The sequence below is a fragment of the Oxyura jamaicensis genome, chromosome 14 (genome assembly GCF_011077185.1).
Source record: "Oxyura jamaicensis isolate SHBP4307 breed ruddy duck chromosome 14, BPBGC_Ojam_1.0, whole genome shotgun sequence".
Taxonomy (NCBI): Eukaryota; Metazoa; Chordata; class Aves; order Anseriformes; family Anatidae; genus Oxyura; species Oxyura jamaicensis.
The window spans coordinates 12,331,758-12,355,408 of record NC_048906.1 but is presented as its reverse complement, the minus strand read 5'-3'; the positions used below and the strand labels follow the sequence as shown (position 1 = coordinate 12,355,408).

The window sequence follows — 23,651 nt, the reverse complement described above, 5'->3', positions numbered from 1 at the left end:
TTCTTCTTAGAGAGCCTTGAATCACACCAGAGCAGCTCCGCTGCTCACTGTGTTTGTGGTTTATCGCACGTTATTTGTGCTAACCGTCACCCACGGCAGCTACAGACTGCTTGACCTGCCCTCTCCCTGCTGAGTGTTGTGGGAAGGGCAGCTGGGCACACGGGAGGGAACAGTGACATCGCCTAATCCCATAGACCAGGCACAGTTTATCGATGTAGGATGAAGAACCAAAGCATGGTACTGTGCTGCAGGACTAGGCTAGCCTTCATCTTCTCCTTCACTGCCACAAACAAAATTTCCATGTAGCCAGGAAAGCTGAACAGTCCAGAAACAGTTTGGGTCACCTCTCCCATCGTGTTTGGGTCACCTCTCCCACCTCTCCCAGCTGCTGGTTGGAGGCCAGTGGGAGGTGTGCTCTGCAGCCTCAGGCCAGCTGCTGCAAATCAGCATCTGCCGGCGGGTTCCAATGGCACAGAAATAGTTTACACCAAGAGAAGATCCTGCCCAGGAACCGGGAAGCATTGTTCTCATTACCTTGGCAATGCTTTTGGTTGCAAGCTATCCAACCAAGGAATGGTGGAGCAGGCTGTTTCGGTCTGGTTTGCAACAGAAAAGCTTTTGCAATCACACTATTTATCTCTGCTCATCCATCCCCAACAGCTCGGGAGCCCGCTGACCTGTTTCACCCCAATCTGACACAGAGTCCGAGAGCCGTAAAACACAGTGGTTAACACCGAGAAATGACTGAGAACACCAGGATGTGACACAGAGAAGTAGCCCCCTGTCTCGGGAGACCAGCGCCCAAGGAGGGCAGGTAGCATTAAGCACATCTAGGCCTCAAAACAGGAGGAAGGGCCACGATTTTCTCACCCTTTCAGGCAGGTTTCAAAGGTCTCTTTTCTCCACTCAGAACACAATCCAGGGGAAACAACTGATGTCAGTGACTGACACTGTAACGCTTGAGCAGCTCAGACTAAGAAGCACAAAAATAATACGCGGTCACTATTTATCTAACACTGGCCAAGGGCAAAGTCAACAAACAGCCTTGGGATCTCTCAGGAGACTCGAAGCCAACAGTCCCAGCCCGCTCAAAATGGACACAGGATGCATTGACTTTGGCAGTGCTGGCTGCTGCATGCTGTCGCATCAACAAACGTCCCCACGCGGATATCTGAAGGAGGTGAACAGTCATGGGATGTGGAGGGGAACGTTGTTTGCTAGGAAGAAGCAAAGGAGAGAGAAAAATCAGTCATAAATAATAACACTCCACCTCACAATGTGCCCATTAATAAAGAAAAGGAGGAGCACGGAGGGGGGAGGCTGTCCCAGATGCTGCCCGGGAGATGCAGCAGTGCTGACGGTGCTGTGCAGCTGTGCACAGCAAACGAGGTGGTGCTGCTGACGTGCTCCCACCACCCCTGTTACTGCTCTGCAACTCGCCACGCAGTGTGGATCTCGGCGGTTACTCCTCTCGCAGATCACGGTCCCCTTGCTGGCACAGAGAGGGATGCAGCTCCACGCCAGGCCGTGCCTGGAGAGCTAACCGGGGGCAGGGATCCTCCAAGAGCATGCCTCCTCTTAGACACAGCCGCCTTCCCACGTTATGGCCCATAGACAATCATCAGCAAAACACATTAGGCTGGTACAGTGGTTTACGTGTGGCTCCTGGCAATGCTGCTACTGCAGGAAATCCACAAGCATGAGACATGGGCTCGCAGTGCAAATTTCACTTGCTTTGAGATGTGAGAAGCCCGACACAGTCCCTTCAGCTGCTTACATTGAGAAAGGAAGCTTGTTTCCATCATCTCCAGAGAAAGGGGGCTGCCTGAAGTGCAATCAAGAAGCAAACGAGCAGCCCAGGCAGCAGGGAAAAGACAGGCCATCAGCCTTGAAATGCACATCACAGCATAAGACAGATGACAGCTTGTGAAGGTCCCTCTGAATAGCAGCTGTGCCCTCCAGCATATCAACTGTTTGCCCTCAATCTGGTATCAAACCATAAGCTTACTGAGAGTGCACTCTAAGTCATTAATAAAGACGCTAAATGTTATTGGTCCCAGCATCAAAGTAAGCGTCGAGTACCACTGCCTTTTCCACATCCTATTTCTAGGTCCTCTCCCCCAAGAAGTCCACACTTTGCTCAGCCTTCATTTAGCTGCTGAGATGCGCAGAGCCCCTTCTCTGCGCACTTCACATCTGCTAGCTCCAACACTGCTGAGCTTTGGCTCTCCTCACCCCATCCCCGCAAGCTCAGGCAATGCCTCAATGGTCAGTGCAGCCCCTGCTTCCCCCTCCTCTTCAGGGTTTCCCCGTCAGGTTCCTCCACAAAGCACTACTCTTACATCAAGGAAGCTGCTCCCTGCCCAAGATGCTGCTATTTCAGTGGATCCAGGGTGAAAAAGAAGGCAAAGCTGTGGCCCAATCCATTTGGGGGGAATCAAGGGTGAAATTCCACCCTTCCCCGAACTGCTAAGCGGTTCATATGCCACAGAACCATTTTAAGAGCAACAATGCCCCCTGCCTGTCTCCATCCCAGTGCTCTCTTTCCACTCCATTTTCTGGCTGCAAATTTAGACCTGATTTAGGTCTCTCCCTTGTCTCATACGACTGCCAGGACATGCAACTCCAGGTTTAGGGGTGATGGAATTTCCAGGACTGAATTCTGCTTCGATGTGGTATGGAGGAAATGTGGCTTCGGTGAATTTTCGTCTGTACAGCCCGAGCCAGGGCTCCCTCATGGACAAGCCGGGTCACTTTCAGAGGAGCATCCAAAAACTCATCTCCTTCTGTTTTGAGTTGAACAAACCATATTAGTAACTTCATCTTGCCTCTCCTTTAAACTCCTTCACCTCTTCCAAACTCCCACTGTGCCAGAGAGAGGATACTGCCCAGATCTTCCCATGGACCTGACTGGGGTGCTCAGCATCTTCTGGCTCTCTAGGGACTGCACCTTGTCTTGACTCACTGCTTTCTCCGAGAGGAGGGAAGAAGCAACGATGGAGAGGTGGGTCATGGTGCTGGAGGAGGCCTGCTGGGCAGGAAAAGGACAGACGTTTGTGGGGACGGGTGATATGTTCCAAGCCACGACCAGCACCCCCTGGAGGAGCTGGCTGCCCAAGTTCCCTTGAACATGAAGAGGATGAGGACAGCCTTCCTTGCAGGGCAGGGCACGAGATCTGCCACAACTACTCTCTGGAGATACAAGAGGCTGGGTAGGATCGCAGACATCCCCGACCCAGCGGAAGGCAGGCGCCGTAAACCTGGAACAAGAGGCTGAGAAGTGCCGCACAGGAAGAGTTTGGGGCGATGAGTCAGAGGCTGAAGGCACACACAGGAACAGGCTATCACGCGGTAACCACTTACTGCGTCAGCAGTGCAGTCCATGTGCATTCGCTTAGTCCGTGCAAATAAGGTCATTTCAGCCAGCTCAGTGCGGTTCTGTCGCGTTGGCGAACTCGAATTGGCTTGCAGGCGCCATGGATTAAGGGTGTGCACACGGATGCCCCCCGCCGTCTGCTGATGTACGGCAGCAGATTCCTCCGCGACAACTTGTCCAGTCTGTCCGCGCCTTCAGCTTCACGAGCAGCTTCATCAGCGGGACAGGGAAACCTGAACAAAAAGCACCGTGGGCTGTGGCAAGGTAGCTAAGGAGGTCAGGGAAATTGGTTTCCAGTGGGTTTGTGTTCAGCCACGACGAGGACACGCTCCGTGCCATTTCTGCCTTCCATCTTGGGCGTGCCTTCTCCAGCACCACAGCCTCCCATGTTCCTTTCCTAGGCTGGAGCCTGTTGGGCTTGGAAATGGCTGCTTGACAGAACTGCCTCGTTAGGAGGTTTCGCAACAAGCTCCCTGTGACTGCGTTAAGCGGCCTGCATCATCTGTTTTGACTTTGCTGGATTTGTCTGTGTTCAATATAGTTCTCGCAAGGGTCCCAGTTCAGCCCTCATTGACGTCAATGGGAGTCAGTCCATTCCCTTCAGTGAGAGCAAGAGCTGTCCCTTGGTGCTTGTATCTCGGCTGTTTCATTTCAATGCCCAGCTCCATACACCCTCCTACTTCAAACGATACCTTTCTCATCCCTTCAGCATGGCTGGCGGCTCTAGCCTGTCCCCTCCTGGCTGACTGATGGGTCCTGCCCCGGACTCGTTCCTCGTTCCGACACCACACCTCTCTCATCTGCTCTGCATCACTTACCTTGATTTTCTGAGCACCTCCAGCTCAGCTGGACCCTCAGCAATGTTTCCATTTCTTCAACGCAGACAAAGCATGTTTTCTTGGTTGGCCTCTCCAACTGGACGACTTCACCCTCCTACAGGTAAGGAAGGTTTTCACTCCAGTTAGTTTTAGTTCTGCATTGGCTCCTCAACAGGCAGCTCCCACCCTTAGATCTCTGCATGGGTGACTGTCAAAGAGGAAGGCTGAACAGTCACCAGAACTCCAAGCATCTGGTTTCAACACCTCACTCTGCTAAGGATCCCCACTGAGATTTCAGACAAGCCGTTTCAATTCTTTGCTCTCTCCTGTAAGAGGGAATCATGCTCTCCTCTCTCCAGCGGTTTTTCGTGGTGTGATGTCCTCGCGGTACTTTTGAGAGCACTACTAAAATCGCACGCAGAGAACTTCACATCCCCAAGCCTTTCTGAGTTAGCACCATCACTGCTTCTAAAACACTTCAAAAATGGGCAAACAAAGATGCAAAATATTAGCTGATCATTCACTAGATAAACCTTTCATCACATCCGTGGGCTGCCAGGAAAGAGCAGGAGAAAGCACGCCATGCATGCATTATTTCAAGCCTTTTCCTAGAGCACTCACTCCAGCAATGCTGGGGAGAGGATCCCGCGCTCAGCAGCTCCATGGTGTGATCCAGTGTAGCCTCGCTTACATTCCCATGTTCATCCTGGAGCCAAACTGTCTGCCTGATTTACGTTATCCTAAGGGAGATCTTGAGTTAGTGGCAGTAAAGTTCTTCAAAGAAGACGCAGCTCATGGAACAAGGAAAAATACAAGGAAAAATGGAACAACGGGAACTTTTCTCCATCCGCATCCCAGCTGGGGTTGGCTGGAGGTGGCTCCAAGTACGCCGGTGGAGCCCGATGCTGCGTGCATTGCCGAGGCTGCCACCATATCTCCCAGTGCCAGAGACGCGCTCTCAGGCAAAGTGGGAGGCAGAGGGGCTGAACGCAGCACCCCCACCCCCTCACGGCAGGCACGGTTTGAGAGCAGGGGATCGGTTTTATCAGTAACAGATATTCTGCTAGGAGGGGGTAGGCTTCCTGCGAGCTTCAGCAGTGAGGAAGGAACATGGCAAAGCATTCAAACAGCAGCCTGCCGCAGCTCCAGGGGAACGGCTTCAAGATGTGGCTCCGTCCCACTGACAGGCAACCGTGGCACCTTCAGCTCTAGGAGCAATCGTAAATCCTGCTGGATTTAGAGACAAGAAAGAGGAGAGACAACATTTCAAAGCTGACAAGTGTCCAGGGCACCCCTGCACATCATTTCCCCAGGGGCCTGTTACCTCTGCCCTGGGAAAAGCTGCTCTGACTGCAGCACGGTGTGCTACAAAACTGGAGCTCAGGGCAGCCCCTGGGCAAACTGCAGGGAAGGAAGTGTCAAAGCCAAGGCCAGCAAGCATCGCCCTCCCCCAGCACCCCACCTGCACAGCACACCAGAGGCGGGCAGGGCCTGCAGACATGCCACAACGCGGCTGTCCGGCTAAGGAGGAACCAGGGAAGGGAGGAAGTGGAAGGAGGAGGGATGGAAAAGGTGAACGTGGGCTGCCAGAGCCTTCCTCAGGTGGGAGCTGGGCAGCAATGGCAGCGAACCCACTATTTACGAGGAGTAAAGTGTTACAGAGCACAGCTGGGCCTGGACTACCTTCACCAACACCACGGCCTGCCAAGCTCCTAATAAAACCCAACGCAGGTTGACTTGGGCTCTCCTGGTGCTCCAGAGCAGCAGCCGCCCCCTCCCAGCCCGGGGCCCACATGTGCAGTGAAGCAAGCACCTCTCCGGGGCCTCCGGGGCTTCCCACCCACGGCCACGGCCCAGCGGGGCAGCCCAGGAGCGGGTCCGTGTCCCCACGGCTTACCCTGCCCTCGGCAGCCCCACCTCGCCACACACACCTCCCTGCCCCGAACGGGGCCGGAGTACGCCCGCAGTCTGTTGTTGTTGGTTTTGGCTCGGCGGTAGCAGGCTGCTTCCAGCAAGAGTGGTATGAATAATTGCCCAATTAACTGGAGGAACTTCCAGATGTGTGTTTGCTTTCATACCCATCCAGCCCCCCTCAATCCCACGTGCCTAATGCTGCGGAGAGCGGTGGGGGCGGGAGAGCCGAGGCGCTGCGGCAGCGCGGGCAGGGTGAGCCCGCTGCCTGGCTCGGCTCCCCTTTCCATCCCCACCTCCCTCCCTCTCCTTAAATGGGGAAATGGTCTTTTTTAACGACCCTGGGGAGAAGGAAATTTGCCCTGCCTGCCAGAGCTTGGTTATGCATGCCAAAAGCCAAGCAAGCAGAGAAGAAAGCTGATCCCATGTTATGATTTTTATCAGGTGCACACACAGTGAACCCTCTTAACACAGGTATTTTTTGCATCCCTCCCACCTCCCTTTCCCATCGAATAATCTCACACTCAGCAAAGGTTTTATCAGCCAAGCTGTTTTCACCCTGTGGGACATGCTGAAACATTTCAGGACGGCGGTTCTTCTCTGCTGCCTGTGGAATCCAGTCCCAGCACTGCCACCAACCCCCTTCTTGCCGTGTCAGAAAGGGGGATCTCCAGGATTTCGGGGGAGATTTGATCAAAAATGGTAAACAGAACCAGGCCAAAAGGTGTCTCAGACCCTACAGGTGATGGGAGCTTCCCACCATCCCTCGCTCATACAAAAAGCCCAAAGGGTGGCTTTCCCCTTCCTCCAACTTTAGCACCCAGTTTGGCACCTGAAGAGCAAAGCTCCGGCGAGCAGCTCCGGAGCAAGCTGCTCCACCCAGCAGCGCTCAGAACAAAGGGGCTGATTCACTCTTGAGGCTTGGGTCTCTCCCCTCTGCATAGTGCAGACGGAGATTAAAGGGCAAAATTACACCAGATGGCAAACTTCTAGACAGCTACTGTTTGGGGAAATGAATGCCATCCAAAACACGCGCTCTGCCCAACCACAGCTCCAGCTCAAGGCGTTCTCCCAGCCCAAAACCTCAGCCCCGGAACCCTTCGGACAGGGTGGCCAGAAATAACAGCAGGAAGGTGATAACTGGAGTTGGAAGAGGCATGAGCCTCATTGCGGGCATCATGCAGACTCCTTGCATCACCAGACTCCCAAGGCTTTATCTTACAAAGCTTTGGATGCAGTTAGCAGAGAGTGCCTGATAGCCACGCACCTCCCCAGCCGCAGCCAGAACATCCCCTTAACACCAGCACACAGAAGCACTGCCGTAGCCAAAGGCTCATAAAAGCTGCTTTTTCTCCCAGCAGGCAAAGACTAAAGAAAGAAGACAAACTCACGTATGTTTGCTCTATGCAGTGTACTGAGAGCCTGGCTCACTGCAGGCCAAGCACATCCCTCTCTGACCACACAGGTTCAAAGAAAACATCCTCCTGAAGCTGGCGAAACGATGCGGGCAATGTTCTGATTCGCCGTCCTTTGGACCAGGACACCTGAGCAGGGCAGATAGCCAGTCTCCAAACACTTTTAAATGATGAACGATGACGTTTTCTCAAGAAGAAGTTCAACAGGCAACATTCACTTTTTGTTAATCAGCAAATAGCCTGGTGTCAAAACCACATTTCCGTGCTGAATCTCCGTGGCACACATCGCAGGACCGGGGTGTAAGCTCCCGCTCCTGCCAAGTCACTGAAAAGTCACTGCTGCTGGGAATGGCTTTCCCCTTGCCCTCCTAGTTTGCTATTCGAATCCAGCCCACGTGCAGCTGATTGTCTCCTCTTCACAGCACCTTGCCTGGTCAAATCCAGACTTGGTGAAGCAAATACCGGAGTGTTTGCTTCCGAGTATGAACCTGGCTGCTAGAGAGCAGCTAACTTACTGCAGCACCGTCCTTCAGGAGTTATTCATGGCTCCTCTGCCTGACCTGCTGCATGTTGGGCAGCTTGAACAGGCTGGCATTTTCAGTTCCACAAGAGGACAAGGCGTTGGAGCCCAGAGGGCAAGGAGGAGGTGCCAGGTGCGTTATGAAGATAAGGAAGGCAGGGCCTGGGAGTCCGGCTGTGTGACCGCACAGGGCCAGAGAGCGTAAAGACGGGGAATTGGATAAGTGCCCAAAGGGAGACAAAATTGGTTTTAGCTAAGGACAGCAAGGCCTTAGGTCTGTCCTGAGCGCTGGCGTCTCAGCCAGGTCCAACATCCACAGGGCAGGGGTGCTGGGCCAGCCCGCAGGATGCCTGTCAGAGGGCAGAGGAGGCTTTCAGGCTGTGCAGGATTTTGGAAAGGAGGAACAGCAGGCTTCCCCTCCGCAGCCATCTCCCTCCCACCGCCCCGCAGGGCTCTAAGTGGGCCATAAATGTTTTCAGCATGGCACTTTACCAAGCATACGCCATAAATTACAGTCCCGTGCCGATAATAAGTCAGGTAATAGCACCACTTTTTTGTCCTGCCAACTGCACAAAAGGTGGCAGAGGGGAGCAGGAAGGCGGGGGGGACGGGACGGGGGCGGGGGGGGGACGCCTATTAGCACCAGGCTGGATTTTACATGCAATGGAAAGTGTTTGTTCAGCTGGAAGTGAAAACGGTCCTTAACCCAAGAGCACACGCTAATGAAAACAGAGTGTGCAGAGGGGGAGAGGGGCACCAGCACAGAGTGGCGATTCACGCTCCAGCACAGGTGCGAGGGCCATGAGGACCAGGCCCGGGGTCAGAGCACCCACCGAGCCTGCTTTTGCTCTGGCTTCATTTCACACCTTTTCGAAACGCTAATTGCAGGTTCTGCTTTGCCCTCGGGGGGAACAGAGACAGGCCTGAGAGCACCCAGCGCCGTGGGTTTCGGGGTGAAGCCCACTTGCCAGGCAGAGTTAGGGACCTGCCCTGGCTGCCTGGCTGGGACTGGGGGGTGCCTGCTCCAGGCTGGGCAATGCACCGTCTCCTCTTTCTTCCCCAGCGTGGCCCCAGCCTGTTCTCAGCTCTCCAGAAAGCAAAGCCACAGGATCACAGCCTGGTTTTGCACTTGCTTGCCCAGTGAAGTCTGCCAGCCCCTCGCCGCTCCCGCTCCATCATGCTGGTGGCAATGTCCCCCAGGGCCGGGCACAGCCCAGCCGGATGCTCGGGCCTGGGCAGAGCTCTGCAAGGGACGTCAGCACCCAAGGAGCCTGGTGAACACCACTAAGTTCCCCAGGAAGCAGCAGAGGGGGCTGGTGCAGAGGGGTACGAGGCGAAGAAAGGGACCAAGACAACATCAAAGCCAGTGAGGGGCCTAAATCCACCCAACACACATTTATCCATCTAGGTCTGCAGCATGTGCATCACCAACAGCCCCCGGACACGTCTGTGATATAACCCGCTTCTCAGAAAGAACCAAACTCCTTCAAGATCATCCTCTCAGGGCAAACCCTGAGAAAACAGACAAGGAATTCCCTGAGACCCCACAGGTCAGCAGGCAGGCACCCCACGGGTGGCAGCAAGCTACCACTTGCAAGATCCCTCTGCAATGAATGTTCCTCCGCCAGATACTAGAGGCTGGCAAGAGTGCCCAGCAGCTGGAGGCATCTGCAATAGCAACACCTGTGGACAAAGCTACATGCTTAAGAGGCAATCGCAATCGTCAGGCATTTTGGAATACCTGATGCAATACGCTAAGAGCATACCGTACTTGCCACCCGCAGCTATGTCCTGGTCCTCTCTTGGAGGGTGATTAAGGCCATCCAGGAGGGAGGCTGCTGAGTCCTTCCTAATGAATCCCCTGTGCATACCAGAAGGATCGCCTAGGACCAAAAGCTAGCACTTCCCACGGCGTCTGTCCCTGGAAGGCAGGAGGTACCATAGCTGGGGAGAGGGAGGTGACAAAGAGTCAGGAAAAGCCAGTTGCAATCTGTCCAGCTAAACGCGAAGTATAGGGTCTGCACATCACTTCCCTGAGCCAGAGAAATGGGCGGCCGCCCTCAGAACAGTTCCCCTGGACTTCTTGCTGAAACGTCCACCGGCACGCTCCTAATTTTGGTAGGTTTGTGTCTTTGCCAGGAAGAACAGCAGCAGATCGTCCAGGGGGAGGGATCCAGATCTGGCTGCTGCAGGTGGCTAAGGAGGCGATCCACGCCGCTGGGCAAGCACCCCAGCACCCTTAGCATGTGACACATGCAGGATTCACTTACTTATCCCACGGCAATTCCCAGTTTTACCCACAGGAGGTCACACTTTGCCAGGCTCATCAGCTTTTGATGCAGCCAGCCCTGTGCAAACAGCATCGCTGGGGGACCAGCAAAGCCAGAGTTTTAGCAGCCCAGCTCAGGGTTTGGCCGAATCCCTTCTGCACATCCTGCACTTCTCTGACAAGGCTCCAGCCACTCTCCTGTAAAGGTGCCAGCCCCTCTCCAAAGCTGCTGAACGCCCCCGGGGACAGCTTTCCCACCCGAAGGCCCATTCCACCTCCTCAGCGTTTCCTTGCTTTTTTATTTTCCTTTTCCTTTTCTCTTCTCCCCATCCAGCCATCCAGCCCCTCTGTTGCCGCTGGCAAAAAGGCCCCGTTACATCCACGCATGCCCAGACCGTAACTCTCGCACGGTTTCATAAGAAAATGAGGTCTGTCCAGCTGCATGCATTTCTGTTCAAATACATTGCAGGAAAACGAGTGGTGAGGTGGAAGAGCATCGCCACGCAGATAAAGGGTTCGGCATCAGCTCACCCATTTTTAGTTTTCAGAAACAGAGACAAAAAACACAAGACACAAACCCACAGGAAACCAGGTTTCACTGAACGCTGTACTTGTGGAACTATTCGTTTTGCACCATGTGGAAGTTCTCCAGAGCTCAGGGGAGTTGTTGGCTGGCAGTCCTATAACCCAGTATCTTTCCTTCATCCCCAGAAAGCCTTTGCAGGCTCATTGCCCTTGGTGCCTGGCAGTCAGTGGACCTTGCTCTTTACTTGAGTTGCTGCAGTACTTGGAGCCCGAGCATTCCTCGGGTTCTGTAAAAAGCTGCCAGCAATGAACATCTTCCTCCAGGAACAAAAGTCGACTCGCTCAAACATGCTTCCCATCAGCACTCAACCAGTCGAGCGTGGCCTTCACCCACTCTCACGTAGTCACAGACAGCACAACAGCTGGAGAACAGGGCGCTGAAGGTCATTCCCATGGCCATGCAGTCCCCACGGCTTTAGGACAGCACACAGCATCCACTCTGTCCTCACCACGGCCATTTCTGCACCGCCTACCGCTCCACAGGCTGCTCTCCTTTACGCACGCAGCCCTCCCCTTCTGACAGGTCTCCCTGCGCTGGCCTGAGCCCTGTGCCGGGCTCTGTCTCCCTGAATACAGCCCCCTGTGGCACCTGGGTTACTGGAACGGCAAAACTACCGGGCAACGCACAGACTGGGTGACAAAAGTGTCCTCGTTACACTCCTAAAACCTCTCGGAAATCGCCATGGAACATCAGTAGGTAAATCCGAAGAGAGCCTTCGATTACTTCTGCTTTTTGAACGCTGAGAGCAATTGTTTGTCTAAAGGGTGCGTTCCGCTCAAATCGTCGTTTGTGCTTCAGCAGAGAAATTCCTCAGGTCCGGTGCCTTTCCCTGCGCCGTGCTCCTCCGAGGCCTGCCGGTCCCAGCTGGGAGCACCCCACGAGAGCACCGTCCCTCTCCCTGCCTCGGTTTCCCCCGAGAAGCACGGGAACACGAGCGCCTTCGCCTCAGAGGGGTGCTGTGAGCCCGCGTACACAGGCTGCGCAGGACACGCGCTGCTGGGAAAAGATGCTATAAATACTGGGGACAGATGGAAGCTTTGCATCCTCCTACAGAACCTCTCCAAACACTGCCCACGCGCCGCTGCTCCCACCCCTCTCCGTCCAGCTCCGTCCTCTTTCCTTCAGGCGGCTGGGGACGGGCACGTGGCCTGCCCCGGCCTGCCTGCCGCCGGAGGCTGTGGGTGAGCAGGGGCAGCCCTCCCTCGGGGCCCCGCTCACAACCCAGCCGCCGTCGATGCGGCTCCTCCGTGCCTGACACGGCGGCACCGCGCCTCGTGCCGTCCTCGCAGCCCCTCGTGCCTCCCGTCGGGCCGTAACCCTCCCACGGAAGGGATTTGTTATCTGGGGTTACAACGCTGTGCACATTTACAACACCGTGTAAAAGGTCAGAACTTTATTGGTCACTTCGGTGTGCCTAGTGAACAATCTTCAACGTGGCAGCTATTTATCCAGCCGTAAACAGCACGCTGCTGCCCAGGCAAGCCAAATAAACGCCGCGGCAGCCCTCCGGCCTTGAAACGAGCCGGTTTCTGCCCCGGCCGTCGCAGCCTGGGTAAGAAAACAACCGCTTTGCGACCGGGCGCAGAGCCTCGCCGCTCCTGAAGCGCCCCGAGAGGAGCCCCGGGGCCGCGCTCCCTCACGGCCGCCTCCCCGCGGCCCCCTCACGGCGCTCCCGCCTCGCGCCCCTCGCCTCGGGGCGGCCGCTGCCGCGCACGTGCCACGCCGCCTCCCGCCCGGCCGCGCGCATGCGCACGGCGCCCCCCGCCGCCCTTCAGGGCCGATGCGGCTGAAGGGAGCCGCGGCCGGGCCTCAGCGCCCAGCCCCGCGGCGGTGCCAAGCCGAGTGGGATCGTCAGCGTCTGGGAACACTCAGGGAATGAAAACAACACGGATCGCATCTGGGTGTTACCAGAAAAAATAATTCCTTGTTAGAATCTCCTAGTTACACCATCACTGGTAGTTGGGGGGTGTTGCTATAGCTTAAGGCGGTTGCTTTGCAGAAGCAGCACTGGGACCTTGACTCTAAGGACTCCAGCCACAGTTTGTATTAGCTCTTTGTTGCTTCCAAGCCATGCGTTACACTTCTGCCCTTTGTAACTTGTACAATAGCTGTGGATAATACTGCACGATAGCTAGCCAGTGAGAGCCTTTGTACTGGGTGTCTTTCATTAATATTTGAAAAAATGGCAGGTGTTTCTTCTGCTAGTTTCAACGCTAGGGGAAGAGCTTTCTGCTTCTCTTTCTTGCTGTTAATAATTAAACGTTGCCAAGTGAAGTTTGTAACAAGCTATCTGTGGGCCTTCCACATTCAAGTGCCTCTGCTCATCCTAACCCTCCTGTTGCAGCCCTTTGTTTCTCCCCTTGGTTGTTTTTGCTTCTTCTTTTTGTTAATTTGAACTCTTGAAACAGCCTCCCCAGTCCCTTGGTCAGCTGTGTCCTTCGGGTTGTTAAATAAACCCAAAGAAGTTAACACCTGCACTGAAACTTCTGTGTCCATAAATTCAAGGCAGGCAAGCGTTAAAGCGAACCAGTCCACGCTGCTTGTGTCTCTTGCTGCCTCCAGCACCAAGGTTATTGCAATCTGATAATACTGCCCTGGCGCTTGTTTGGGCTGTAAGGGCCTCTGCTCCAGTGCTGAAGCTGGATGGAGTTAGTAACAGGCAAGTTGTTGGCGACAGACCATAGATCTTGGTCCTTGGTGTTCTAGCTCTCTAAATTGCATTCTGCTCTGCCCATGTTAAAGGTGCTTGTGTTGGGCTGTGTGGATACGTGCTCCGAAGCAGGTAGGTGTACGGTAACACTTGGAAGAGATGAGCTGTGTTAATGGCCTGAAAGAAACATTGCTGGTCTCCACTGATAGCTTTGAATTGTGACTGAGAGTTAAAGAGCTAAAATTTCTTTTAGAAGTCTGGGGGTGCCTTTATCTTCAGATATAAGTGGAATATTTGGATATGTTTGCATAGCGTGTAGCTTGGGGATGAGGGCTTGCAGCAGAGCTCACCTAAGGAACGCTGGTCGTCAGCCATTTGGTTCCCTTGTGCCTGACCAGGCAGTCACGGGACCTTTCTGATATAAAAATAGGCAGAGCTAATTGCACTGTATTAATGATTGACTTGCTTGGATTCCGTGTGTATGGGTGGGAGCACGTGCTGGAGGCGTCCAGCTGTGGAATTAGCTGTTTCTCTGAACTAAGCACTCTTATCTGTGTTGTTCCTGCACTTAGGCTTCTCCGTATCTCATTTGTGCTCCTCTTGCTGAAACTTCCTCAGTTCAAGGACAGCTACCTGAGCTTTCAAACGCTGCAAAAGCCCCAGTGTTGATTCCCATTGTCCTGGGGAAGGAGTTTGATAGACTGTGTGTTTTATCGTGCTTGGTAGGGACACAGCTCTGTTCTGTTACCAGATAGGTGTAACACCTGTGTGGCTACACCAGCACTGGGTTATTTTGTTCGAGTTTTCCAGGAGAAAACAAGTGAAGGAAGAAATAACTCACATAAAAAGGTGCTCTCATGATCGGATTTTGCAGTTGTTAAAACTGTGTTACTTCAAAGTCTGCTGGGCTGAATATAATTCATTTGAAAAGAAGACTGATGTGTACCAGATTCGTTCAAACTTTCTTACCTAACAGGACAAGAGCCTGGTCCAGTGACTGGTATCAAGTAAGCTGATTTGAACCTGTACTGCACTACGTATCTCCAGAATATAGGTATTTTTGTTTCAGAACTGGGGATCTTAAACCTAAAAAGATAAATACTGCAAGCTGTAGAGCTAGTACTCTCAAGTCCCCTGCCTATGCAGAAACTACCTGTGCCCTTTGGGGAGAGATGCTCTTCAGAGATTACAGGAAGGACACCAAATTGTATGTTAAACAGGCAATTTCATAGATCAAAACACTGGGGAGCACTGCGGAAGAGCTGGGGCAGAGGAGAACCAGCAGTAAACTACAAAGGGAACACTGGCTAAAAATATTTATTACAAAGGTGCCACGAGCAGTAATCCTGCTTGTGGTTTGAGAGACTGAAATGAGTTGTTTATGCTGTAAGCACTTTAATAGTATGGTTAATTAGCCACTCTTCTCCATTGTGAGGGTATTTGCCCCCTTGTTCTCTCTACTCCAGAGGCAAATACGAAGGTTGGAAGCCATGCAGAAGTGCAGGCAGATAGCTTTTAGAAGTTACAGAGGTCATTGGTGTACCTAATGCGTGTGAGTGCTGCCCAGCACGTTCTTCTTAAATGGTCTGATTTTTTTTTCTCCTCATCAACAGACCTGGCAGAAGGGAGCAAGTCAGAAGATCTATGCGAAGATAAGTTCTGCGGTAAGGACTAATAAAATCCCTTCAGTCTGGGGGAAGGAGGGGTGTTACGGGTGCTGTTTTTTTGTTTTTTTTTCCTTGTTTCCTTGTTTGTTTTTGTTATAATATCCCACTGTATAGAGGGAATGCTTGCTTTCTAATGTAATTCCCCAGGGGGACAAGATTCCTGCTTTACATCTCAGTGTGCCTGTAAGCCCTCCCCTCCAACTGAGAGACTGGCATCTGTGGATCCATGCAGTGACATTTGACAGAGCAGACATCAGATATTTTAAGTCCCTTGAAATTTACTCAGAATGAGCATGTGGATAAGGAACACCATCTACTGCAAGGCAACTCCTCCATCCTGTGCTCTGAGCTACCTTAATGGTCCTCTGACAAGGCAAGTCTTCCCAAAATTTTGCCCCACTAGTAAGACTAGAGATTAGCAATCTACAATAATAGTAAGATTAAAATCTCAGCAACCAGTCTGTGGCTATAAATGCCGTTTGATTTTTAATGAAATAAGGTAGCGCTAGCTTGGGATTGTGCAGTGATTGCTTTTACAGTATGAAATGCTGTTCCTGTCCCTTTGCTGCTCCAGGACAAGTGTTTGGGCTACTCTTGGGATTTTGGTACTGCGTAACTTTTGGAAGACTACAGAAATAAGAACAATATATTGCTTTATTCTAAGTTCCCTGAAATGTAATTGTGGGCATTCTGCCCGAGATTAGATCCTCCTTTAATTCTAAAGTGGTTTTGGAGCTGGTTTGGTGTTGGTGTCTAAGTTTTCTCTTGTGTGCAGGATAATCTACCTTTTGTTGTTTCCAAAGAGGGGTAATCCATAACCAGAGATGCTAGATTATGGAAGCTTTTCTTTTTGGCAGTCTTGGGAAGAAGGAGAAGATACGGAGTTTTACAGAGCTGGAGGAGATTAGATTTGTTATAAATTGTCAGCTTGAACTTTGTAATTTTCAAAATGCTTATGTTACTGTAAATCAGATTTTCTTTTCCAAGAGAAAACCTCTATACCTTTAGCACTTGGTGCAGAAGATAATAAAATAGTCTGATATGATCATGATTTCCTACTCCCTTTTCAGCTGCCAGCTGAAATCATGGGGCTGCAAAACTTACCTTGGAATAAACAAGTCATTGATCTATTACCTCCATATACTTTATATGGCATGCTTCATATTTTGAAACTTCTGGTTTCAAAGTATTTTTTTTTTAATGGGTAACACTTCGTTAATTGTATAAAATAGATTTGCTGCTTAAATTCATTTTTGTTTGTTTGTTTTTGTTTTAAAGGAAAATTCTCCCCGTAGTTGGTCCTCCTATCTGTAACGACATAGGCAGGACAGAAGCTCCTGATCTATATCTTTGATAACATTCACTCTCCAGTACCCTCGTACAATGCTCTCTTTTTTATCATTTTGCGCCCTTTGTGGAACCATTCATCTTTTCTTCTGTTCCTTTTTTTTTTTTTGCACAAGTTTTCTTTTCCAGACCTTTATGTTGTTTGTTTTGGGAGTGTTTGGGTTTTCTCCCTCCTATGGCATCTTCTAATAAGTACAGCTCATGGAATCAACAGTGAATGAGTATTAGAAGTGCTCGTGTTGTCCCAGGACAGGAGATGGGAACGAGGGGTTGCTGTTTTCTGTTGAAATGTTTGTAGATATAAGGCCTACACATTCTCTTAAGTATAAGCTACTGTCATTTACCAGACCAGCATAGATCATTGCGTTTCTGAACTTTTTATTGTAATAAAATACATGATTGATTAATCACAGATAATTAAAAGTCCCTGTTTAAGAAGAGAACATTACTCGTGCTTTCATTTATAAATGAAAGCACAAGATTCTCAGGCAAGCCTTCAGTGACTGTGCTTCATATGCAGTGGTGACATCCACAGAGAAATCATCCAGATGCTTAAAATGCTTTGCCCTGCAGTGTGCTCTTACCAGTACCGTCAGACACTGTCGGGTCTTCTGCAGTTTCTTAGGGAAGTCAGTTGTCTTTTCTTCGGCAGCGTTACTTTCTTGCTGCGTTGCTTTGTCCTTCTATCAGATTCGTTGGTATATAAAGCAAAAATCTCAGGTGTGATTCAGCATTGTTCAAGGATGGGGAATCTTCTACTTAGGGCTTGGGGGTTAATTTTCTTCAGCTGGAGTGAGGACTAATAGCTAGAAATCTTGAGGAAGAAGATTTCATCTGTTAATGTGCCTTCTGTGTGGGTTAGTTTAATGAAGTTGTATATATATGTGAAGTATCCTGACAAGCTGTTAATCTGTCGTACAACTTTCAGAAGGCAAAATTGTAAGATCCTTGAAATAGGATAAGGAACAAGGTTTTCCCGATTATAATGTTTTAAGGAACTGTGTTTATTAAAATCAGTACCAAGTAGTTTAATCTCAGGTTTTAATCAAAGCTGGAATCTATTTTTAAAAATTTTAGAACATAAATATTTCACTACTGTGGCTATATGTACTCTGGAGTTGGAAGAAATATTGCTACTCCACATTAGTTCTAGTTCAGGTATTTCAGTTTGCTGATTCTTGCATTTTGGAAAGCAAAAAATGATTATTTTAATGAACTGGAAGTAGAGTTGGTTAATTTTGTGATTGAAATAGTGAAATGCATCTTGCAAAACTTTCTAGGTTGCTTTTGTAATGAAAAGTATTAAAGTTGTCCCTAGCCATGTTAGCTTTAGTAAAATTGTGACCTTATATTCCCTTTGAAGGGAAGTCCTAAATCAAATTGTTTATTTTCTGACTGATGTGTTTTTAGATGCTTTCATAGATTTTTTTATTATTATTATTTTTCCAAAGGCAGTATCAGGCTTCTGACTGCCACAATTTGCTTCATTGCTCTATAACATTCAGTGCAGTTTTCAGACATCTTCTGAAAGTAGCCTACACAACAATGGGAAGAATTAAGGGATGGAATGGAAAAATGTGGCTGGATTGGCAAGCTTATTTCTTAAAAATGTAGTCATTGACTTGAAATCGTGCCAGTCCCAGTTCAGTGGTCATTGCCTGGTTTTGAATTATAATGATTATTTGCTTCATAGTTTTAGACTTAACCTCGGAAAATCTTTTGTCTTTACTGCAGCCATTTTTGGTGTATTTTCAATATGCTTTTTTCCTACTTCTCACTTGTTTTTAATTTGCACTTAACTGAAGAGCGAGAAGCTCCATAATACACCAATAGATCCAACAATCTCAAACTTGTGTGGTGGTTGCTACTAAAAAAGTGTGTTGTTCTGTGTTAATCTTACTGTTTTGCAGAAATCAGTCGAATTAGAAAGGAGAATGAGGGCTTCTCGTTAAAGGAGGTGTATGGAACTTTCAAGCTTTGCCATTGTCATGAGTAGTGTAATTGGCTTTGCTAATTTTTAAAACCCTATTACAACTTTGCCTGAAGAGGTACTTGAAAGCATTGCAGTTCTCCGCAGTTGAGGTGCTGTTATCTAGAGATGCAGGCGGAGGATACTGCTGCAACGTGGTGCTAACTTTTCTAATGTTACTTTACCAAGAGGGAAAGAGTTGTGTTGTAATAAGGAGATGTAAGCGAGTCTCAGTACCTGCGAGAAGCGGGTGGGACGCAGCCCCTGACCAGCTTGCTCCTTGCTACTGAAAATGAGACAGCTTTTGTCTGCTTTCACCATCAACTCAGAGTTAAACTTTGCTCTATATGTGTTTGCCAGAAGAGAAAACTTGTACAGAAGGATGGATGGAGGAAGATTCAGAAGGAGTGGGAGAAGGAGACGACAAAGGCTGCCCAGAATTTTTCTGAATTTTCTTGGGCTCTTCTCCTTTGGCAAGTAAATACTCCCAGTTTGAGGCCTGCTGCCTTGCAGTAGCTTTTGGCACAGTGTCAGGAGCTATGCACCATTACGCTGAAGCACGCTAATTCTGTTGGTTTTGCAAGCAGTTAAGAGCTGGTCATGCTTTAGCGGCCTCGACAATGCCTGTTTGCTTTGCTGTCATTTTTTTTCTTGCAGCATTTAGAGCTTTGAGAAGCACAAGGAGCCAGACCTACTTGCACAGCCAGCGGATTTCTCCCAGCCAAAGTGTGCTCAAAAGTTCTGTCAGTCGGATTTCCATCCCCTAGCCACTGACTTCAGTGAGCTTGCTGAGGAGCATGCGCTCACCAAATTCATTAGTTTCTGGAGAAACTTCCAGAGGGAAAGATGACATGCAACCTTTAAACATGCCTGTGACTGTGAATGATAGAAAACAGATATGAATTCATATGAATACATGACATGAGGTATGTGAATGATAGCAAAAAAGCAAAGAGTAAGGACAGAGAAGAAAGTTTATAGGAAAAAGGACAGAAAAGTTGTAACTCTGAGTATCTTGTAAGTTCTCTCATAAGATAGATATTTTAATTAACCCTCCCTAATGTAAACATAAGTGGTTCCCAAAAAGTGATGGCAGAAAGGGGAAGCTATTTCATAGTGGAGACTCCAGCAAGTACAGGGTTGTAATAGTTTCTGTGCTGAAGCGACCGTGAATTGTATGGTTCAACTTTCTGTACTTTGCTCCCTCCTACATAGAAATATAATTTTTCTCCACAAGGATATTGTAGAATTTCAATTAAATATAAATTTCCCTGTCTTTCCCAGGTGGAGAATGACAGAAAAATGTTAACAGAGCTACGTTGACTCTGCAGTGGGCTGGTATCCCACCCTTACTCCTTTGCAGATCCCGAAGACGTGCTCTCAAGGAAGCATTGTTTCTAAATGCCATAAAATAGCCTGCTTTCAGGTCTGAAGTGGGGACAACATGTTGCCTCCTTTAATTACAGCCTGAGAATTAATTTCATATGTGGAAGAACACAACAAAAAGAAAAGGTGAGCATTTCTTTATTGTTCTTACGTTCTACAGTGTAAAAGATGACCCCCAAAAAATCTGTTTTCATAAAATCTGAGAAAATATTTGGAAGGAAGGAGCCATCCAAAAGGCTCCTGTGTGTTGCTGACAACCTTATTAAAGAGAAATTAAATTTCAGTGTCCCACTATGTGGTTCCAAAAAAAAAAAAAAAGGTAATTATTTTTTAGCCATACTTTAACACTATCTGAATTAAATGTATGGCTGTCCAAGCTAATGCTCATTGTATGTTTATGAACTTCTCTGAATTTGAACCAAAATGTTTGTTTTATTTTACTGTAGTAAAGTAGGAAGGATGAATCATGTCTTGATGGTGTGTCTGCCTTGAGCTTCAAATCCTTTTAATGCACCTGTTATAAAAAAGACCATGGTAGTGCTAGTAAACGTCAGGTTCTATGCATCGTCCAGTCTGTTGATACAGGAATGGCAAAAGGTTTTCTGGAAGCATTTCAATAACTGTTTTTGTTGCTTTGGCCTTTGCACATAATGTCACAATCATACAAATCAGTTCCATGGGCCTGTTGCATTTTATAGAGCTTATCTGCTGCTGCAGAGTCTGGGGGCGTGCTCCCCAGCTTTAACCTGGTGCTGAGGCGCATTGATAGAGATGTTCCTGCAGTGGACTAACTTGTTGCCTGCTGTCACTGCTGTGTTTTAGTGGCAAACTGGAAGGGGAGATGCAGTAAATTAAAGCTAATTCACGTATGGGCATTAGTGGTTGCAGTCATGCTGGCTGCTGGGACACAGGTGTGCTTTGAAGCTGGAGTCAGCTGGTAGATCATGTTAACACGTGCTTTGAGGAGCTAGAGGCTAGGACTTGATCTTTCGGCTCTCGCTGCGCTTACAGGCTAGTGTGTTTTTAAAATGGTCTAATGTTGGTGACAGCAGGCCCTCTAGAGGGTGGTGTGATCATAGAAATGCATACAAAATCAGAACCAGCAGTCCAGTGCGGTGCTCAAGAGGATTGAGAATCAGTGTCGTGAAGCTGTTTTAAGCTGATGTGAGCCCGTATTGCCATCCAAAAGGGTGGTTCTGCCTTGTCATCTTTGCACTGGCACTGACGTTGGCCTAGTTGACCCTACAGCTGCACATCTTGCTTACCAAATGGAAGAATTGTACATCAACAAACTAGTCTCTGCAACTGTGTGACCACGAGAGCCAGTACCAGCATAAAGGAGCACCTAGGAGCGTGTGGTTGTGTCTACCAGGAGGTCAGCGTCTCTTTCTACTGGCTTCACAGTCTTGGAACAGTTTACACTGCTCATGAAACTGCATAATTTTAGGATAAATAACAGTTACTCCCCCAGAGAGTTAGGAATAGAGACTGCAAACTGGACAAGCTGTGGATATTTCTGAGTGGGATGTTTCTCTTCTGCAAGTGAGAAGTTAATTTACAGGTCTTTGCCTCTGCTCGGTCCTTCAGTTAGGAAGTTCACTTGATGTGCAGATGTGCTCAGAATCAGTCTGTGGGCTGGCCATTGATAAATAACTTTGATATGAGTTACTGACAAGTATGTAATGAGAATGGCAGTGATGTTTGGCTTAAAAATAAAAAGTGCTTATATACTTTATGCTTTGGAGAACAGCTTTGGCAGTGCAGGAACAAGTTGAATGTATGTATGTGTGTTCCTAAGGAAAATGGGAGATCATCTGTTGCACAAACTCTTTTTTTTACTTCTTTCAGGAAAATCTGCAAGACATTTAATGATGAAATAGTCTCAGTTCTCATTATTTTTCTCATATGCTTCTCCTCAAGCCATGGATGAATACAGCTGCTTTGTGGATTGGGACAAAATGGATGTTACTGTCCAGAGCCAGGATGCAAAGGACCTGACCTGCACGGAGTTCCAGGAACTCAAGCAGCTGGCCCGACAAGGCTACTGGGCCAAGAACCATTCTCTGAGAGCCAAAGTGTACCACAAGCTGATTAGCAACATCCCATGCCGCACGGTGACCCCGGACGCAAATGTTTACCGCGACATTGTTGTGAAGATTGTTGGAAAACGTAACAGTAGCTCCCTACCACTGCCAGAGTTTGACGACAGCCTGGTCCCTACGTACTGCTTGAATGCTGAAGGCATTGGGGCAGTCAGGAAGATTATTTTGTGCATTGCAAATCAGTTCCCAGACATATCGTTTTGCCCAGCACTGCCTTCAGTGATAGCTTTGCTCCTTCACTACAGCAAGGATGAGGCAGAGTGCTTTGAACAGGTTTGCCGCATCCTTGCTTGCAACGACCCTTCGAAGCGGCTCATTGATCAGACGTTCCTAGCCTTTGAGTCCTCGTGCATGACTTTCGGGGACCTGGTTAACAAGTACTGCCAGGCAGCACACAAGCTGATGGTGGCAGTGTCCGAGGATGTGTTAGAGGTGTACTCTGACTGGCAGCGGTGGCTCTTCGGAGAGCTGCCCATGGTATACATCGCTCGGGTCTTTGATGTGTTTCTGGTGGAGGGCTACAAAGTTCTCTATCGCGTTGCACTGGCTATTCTGAAATCTTTTCACAAAGTCAGGGCTGGGCAGCCCATGGAGTCTGACAGCATACAGCAGGATATTCGAGCTTTTGTGAGAGACATTGCGAAGTCAGTGTCTCCAGAGAGGCTTCTGGAAAAGGCCCTTGCTATCCGCCTTTTCTCACGGAAGGAGATCCAGCTGCTGCAGATGGCCAACGAGAAGGCTTTACAGCAGAAGGGCATCACAGTCAAACAGAAAAGGTAGGGGTCTCCCCACAGGTAGTCCGAGTGATCTCCACTCCTGAGATCCTGAGCTTTTCTCAGTCTGATGAACAGTCCGCTAGTCTTGCGTGCCTGGTGGGGGAGAAGAGCTCTGCTGGTGCATGCTGATACCTCTGCTGACTTTTTCTGTGTGGACTTGGTTAGAAAAAGTCAGCAGCCCAAAACTTCAGAGTTGCTGGGACTGAGCTGAGAAGTGTGATGAATTCATAATTACTTTTTATGGGTATATGTTGATTGCAAATACTGCATCTCAAAAGTGTCTATCACAGGCTGATTTTAAACCAAAAGGCATGTTATTAAAGCTGGAAAAACACTGGTAACTTACTGGGAAGAGAAGTACCCAAATAAATACGAAGAATCTTAAGATGAGATTATTAGTATAAAACATGAATTTCGTGCCGTCCAGTACTGTGAACCCAGGTGCTTCATTACTGCAAGTAGGCAAACAGTGTCTGAGGTGGGCATGTTTTCCTCACCTAGGGAGTTGATTTTGTAATAGGGAAGAAATAAGTCTTATTTACAGGTTACTTTTAAAAGTAGTTTGACTGCAAAACTGAAAATCAAGGGCATAGTAACCTTAGGTGGGAGATGGCTGGTTTTGTGACAGGTACAGGCGCTATTTGAAATAATGACTTTGAAAGAACAATGAAAAACGTAAGTGAGGATACCAATCCAGAAGATGATTGCGTTATCTCTTTTTCAGAAACAAGAGGAGGTTAAAAGCCCGCTGGGAGCAATGGACCAACGAAATCTTGGTCCAGCAGTAATTACCTCACCAGGCAGAGTTGTTAATGAAAAACTTTTATCATCTTTACTTTTCCAAGCATCCTTCTCATTC

At 49.2% G+C, this 23,651-nt stretch overlaps 1 protein-coding gene across 5 annotated transcripts; it reads left to right on the top strand.

Moving 5' to 3' along the window:
• The first annotated feature begins 15,155 nt into the window (after positions 1–15,155).
• On the top strand, positions 15,156–23,316 carry LOC118174537 (TBC1 domain family member 24-like). 5 transcript variants are annotated; one of them, XM_035339921.1, is made up of 3 exons: positions 15,159–15,209; positions 19,813–20,013; positions 21,760–23,316. In XM_035339921.1, the coding sequence occupies exon 3, from the start codon at positions 21,837–21,839 to the stop codon at positions 22,794–22,796; it is 960 nt and encodes a 319-aa protein (XP_035195812.1). In that variant the 5' UTR covers positions 15,159–15,209; positions 19,813–20,013; positions 21,760–21,836; the 3' UTR covers positions 22,797–23,316. The 5 variants fall into 5 exon arrangements, with proteins under 5 accessions (XP_035195813.1, XP_035195812.1, XP_035195809.1 ...); XM_035339918.1 differs by having other exon boundaries at positions 19,813–20,040; positions 21,763–23,316; XM_035339920.1 differs by lacking the exon at positions 15,159–15,209 and adding an exon at positions 18,889–19,005 and having other exon boundaries at positions 19,813–20,040; positions 21,763–23,316.
• Positions 23,317–23,651: the final 335 nt, after the last annotated feature.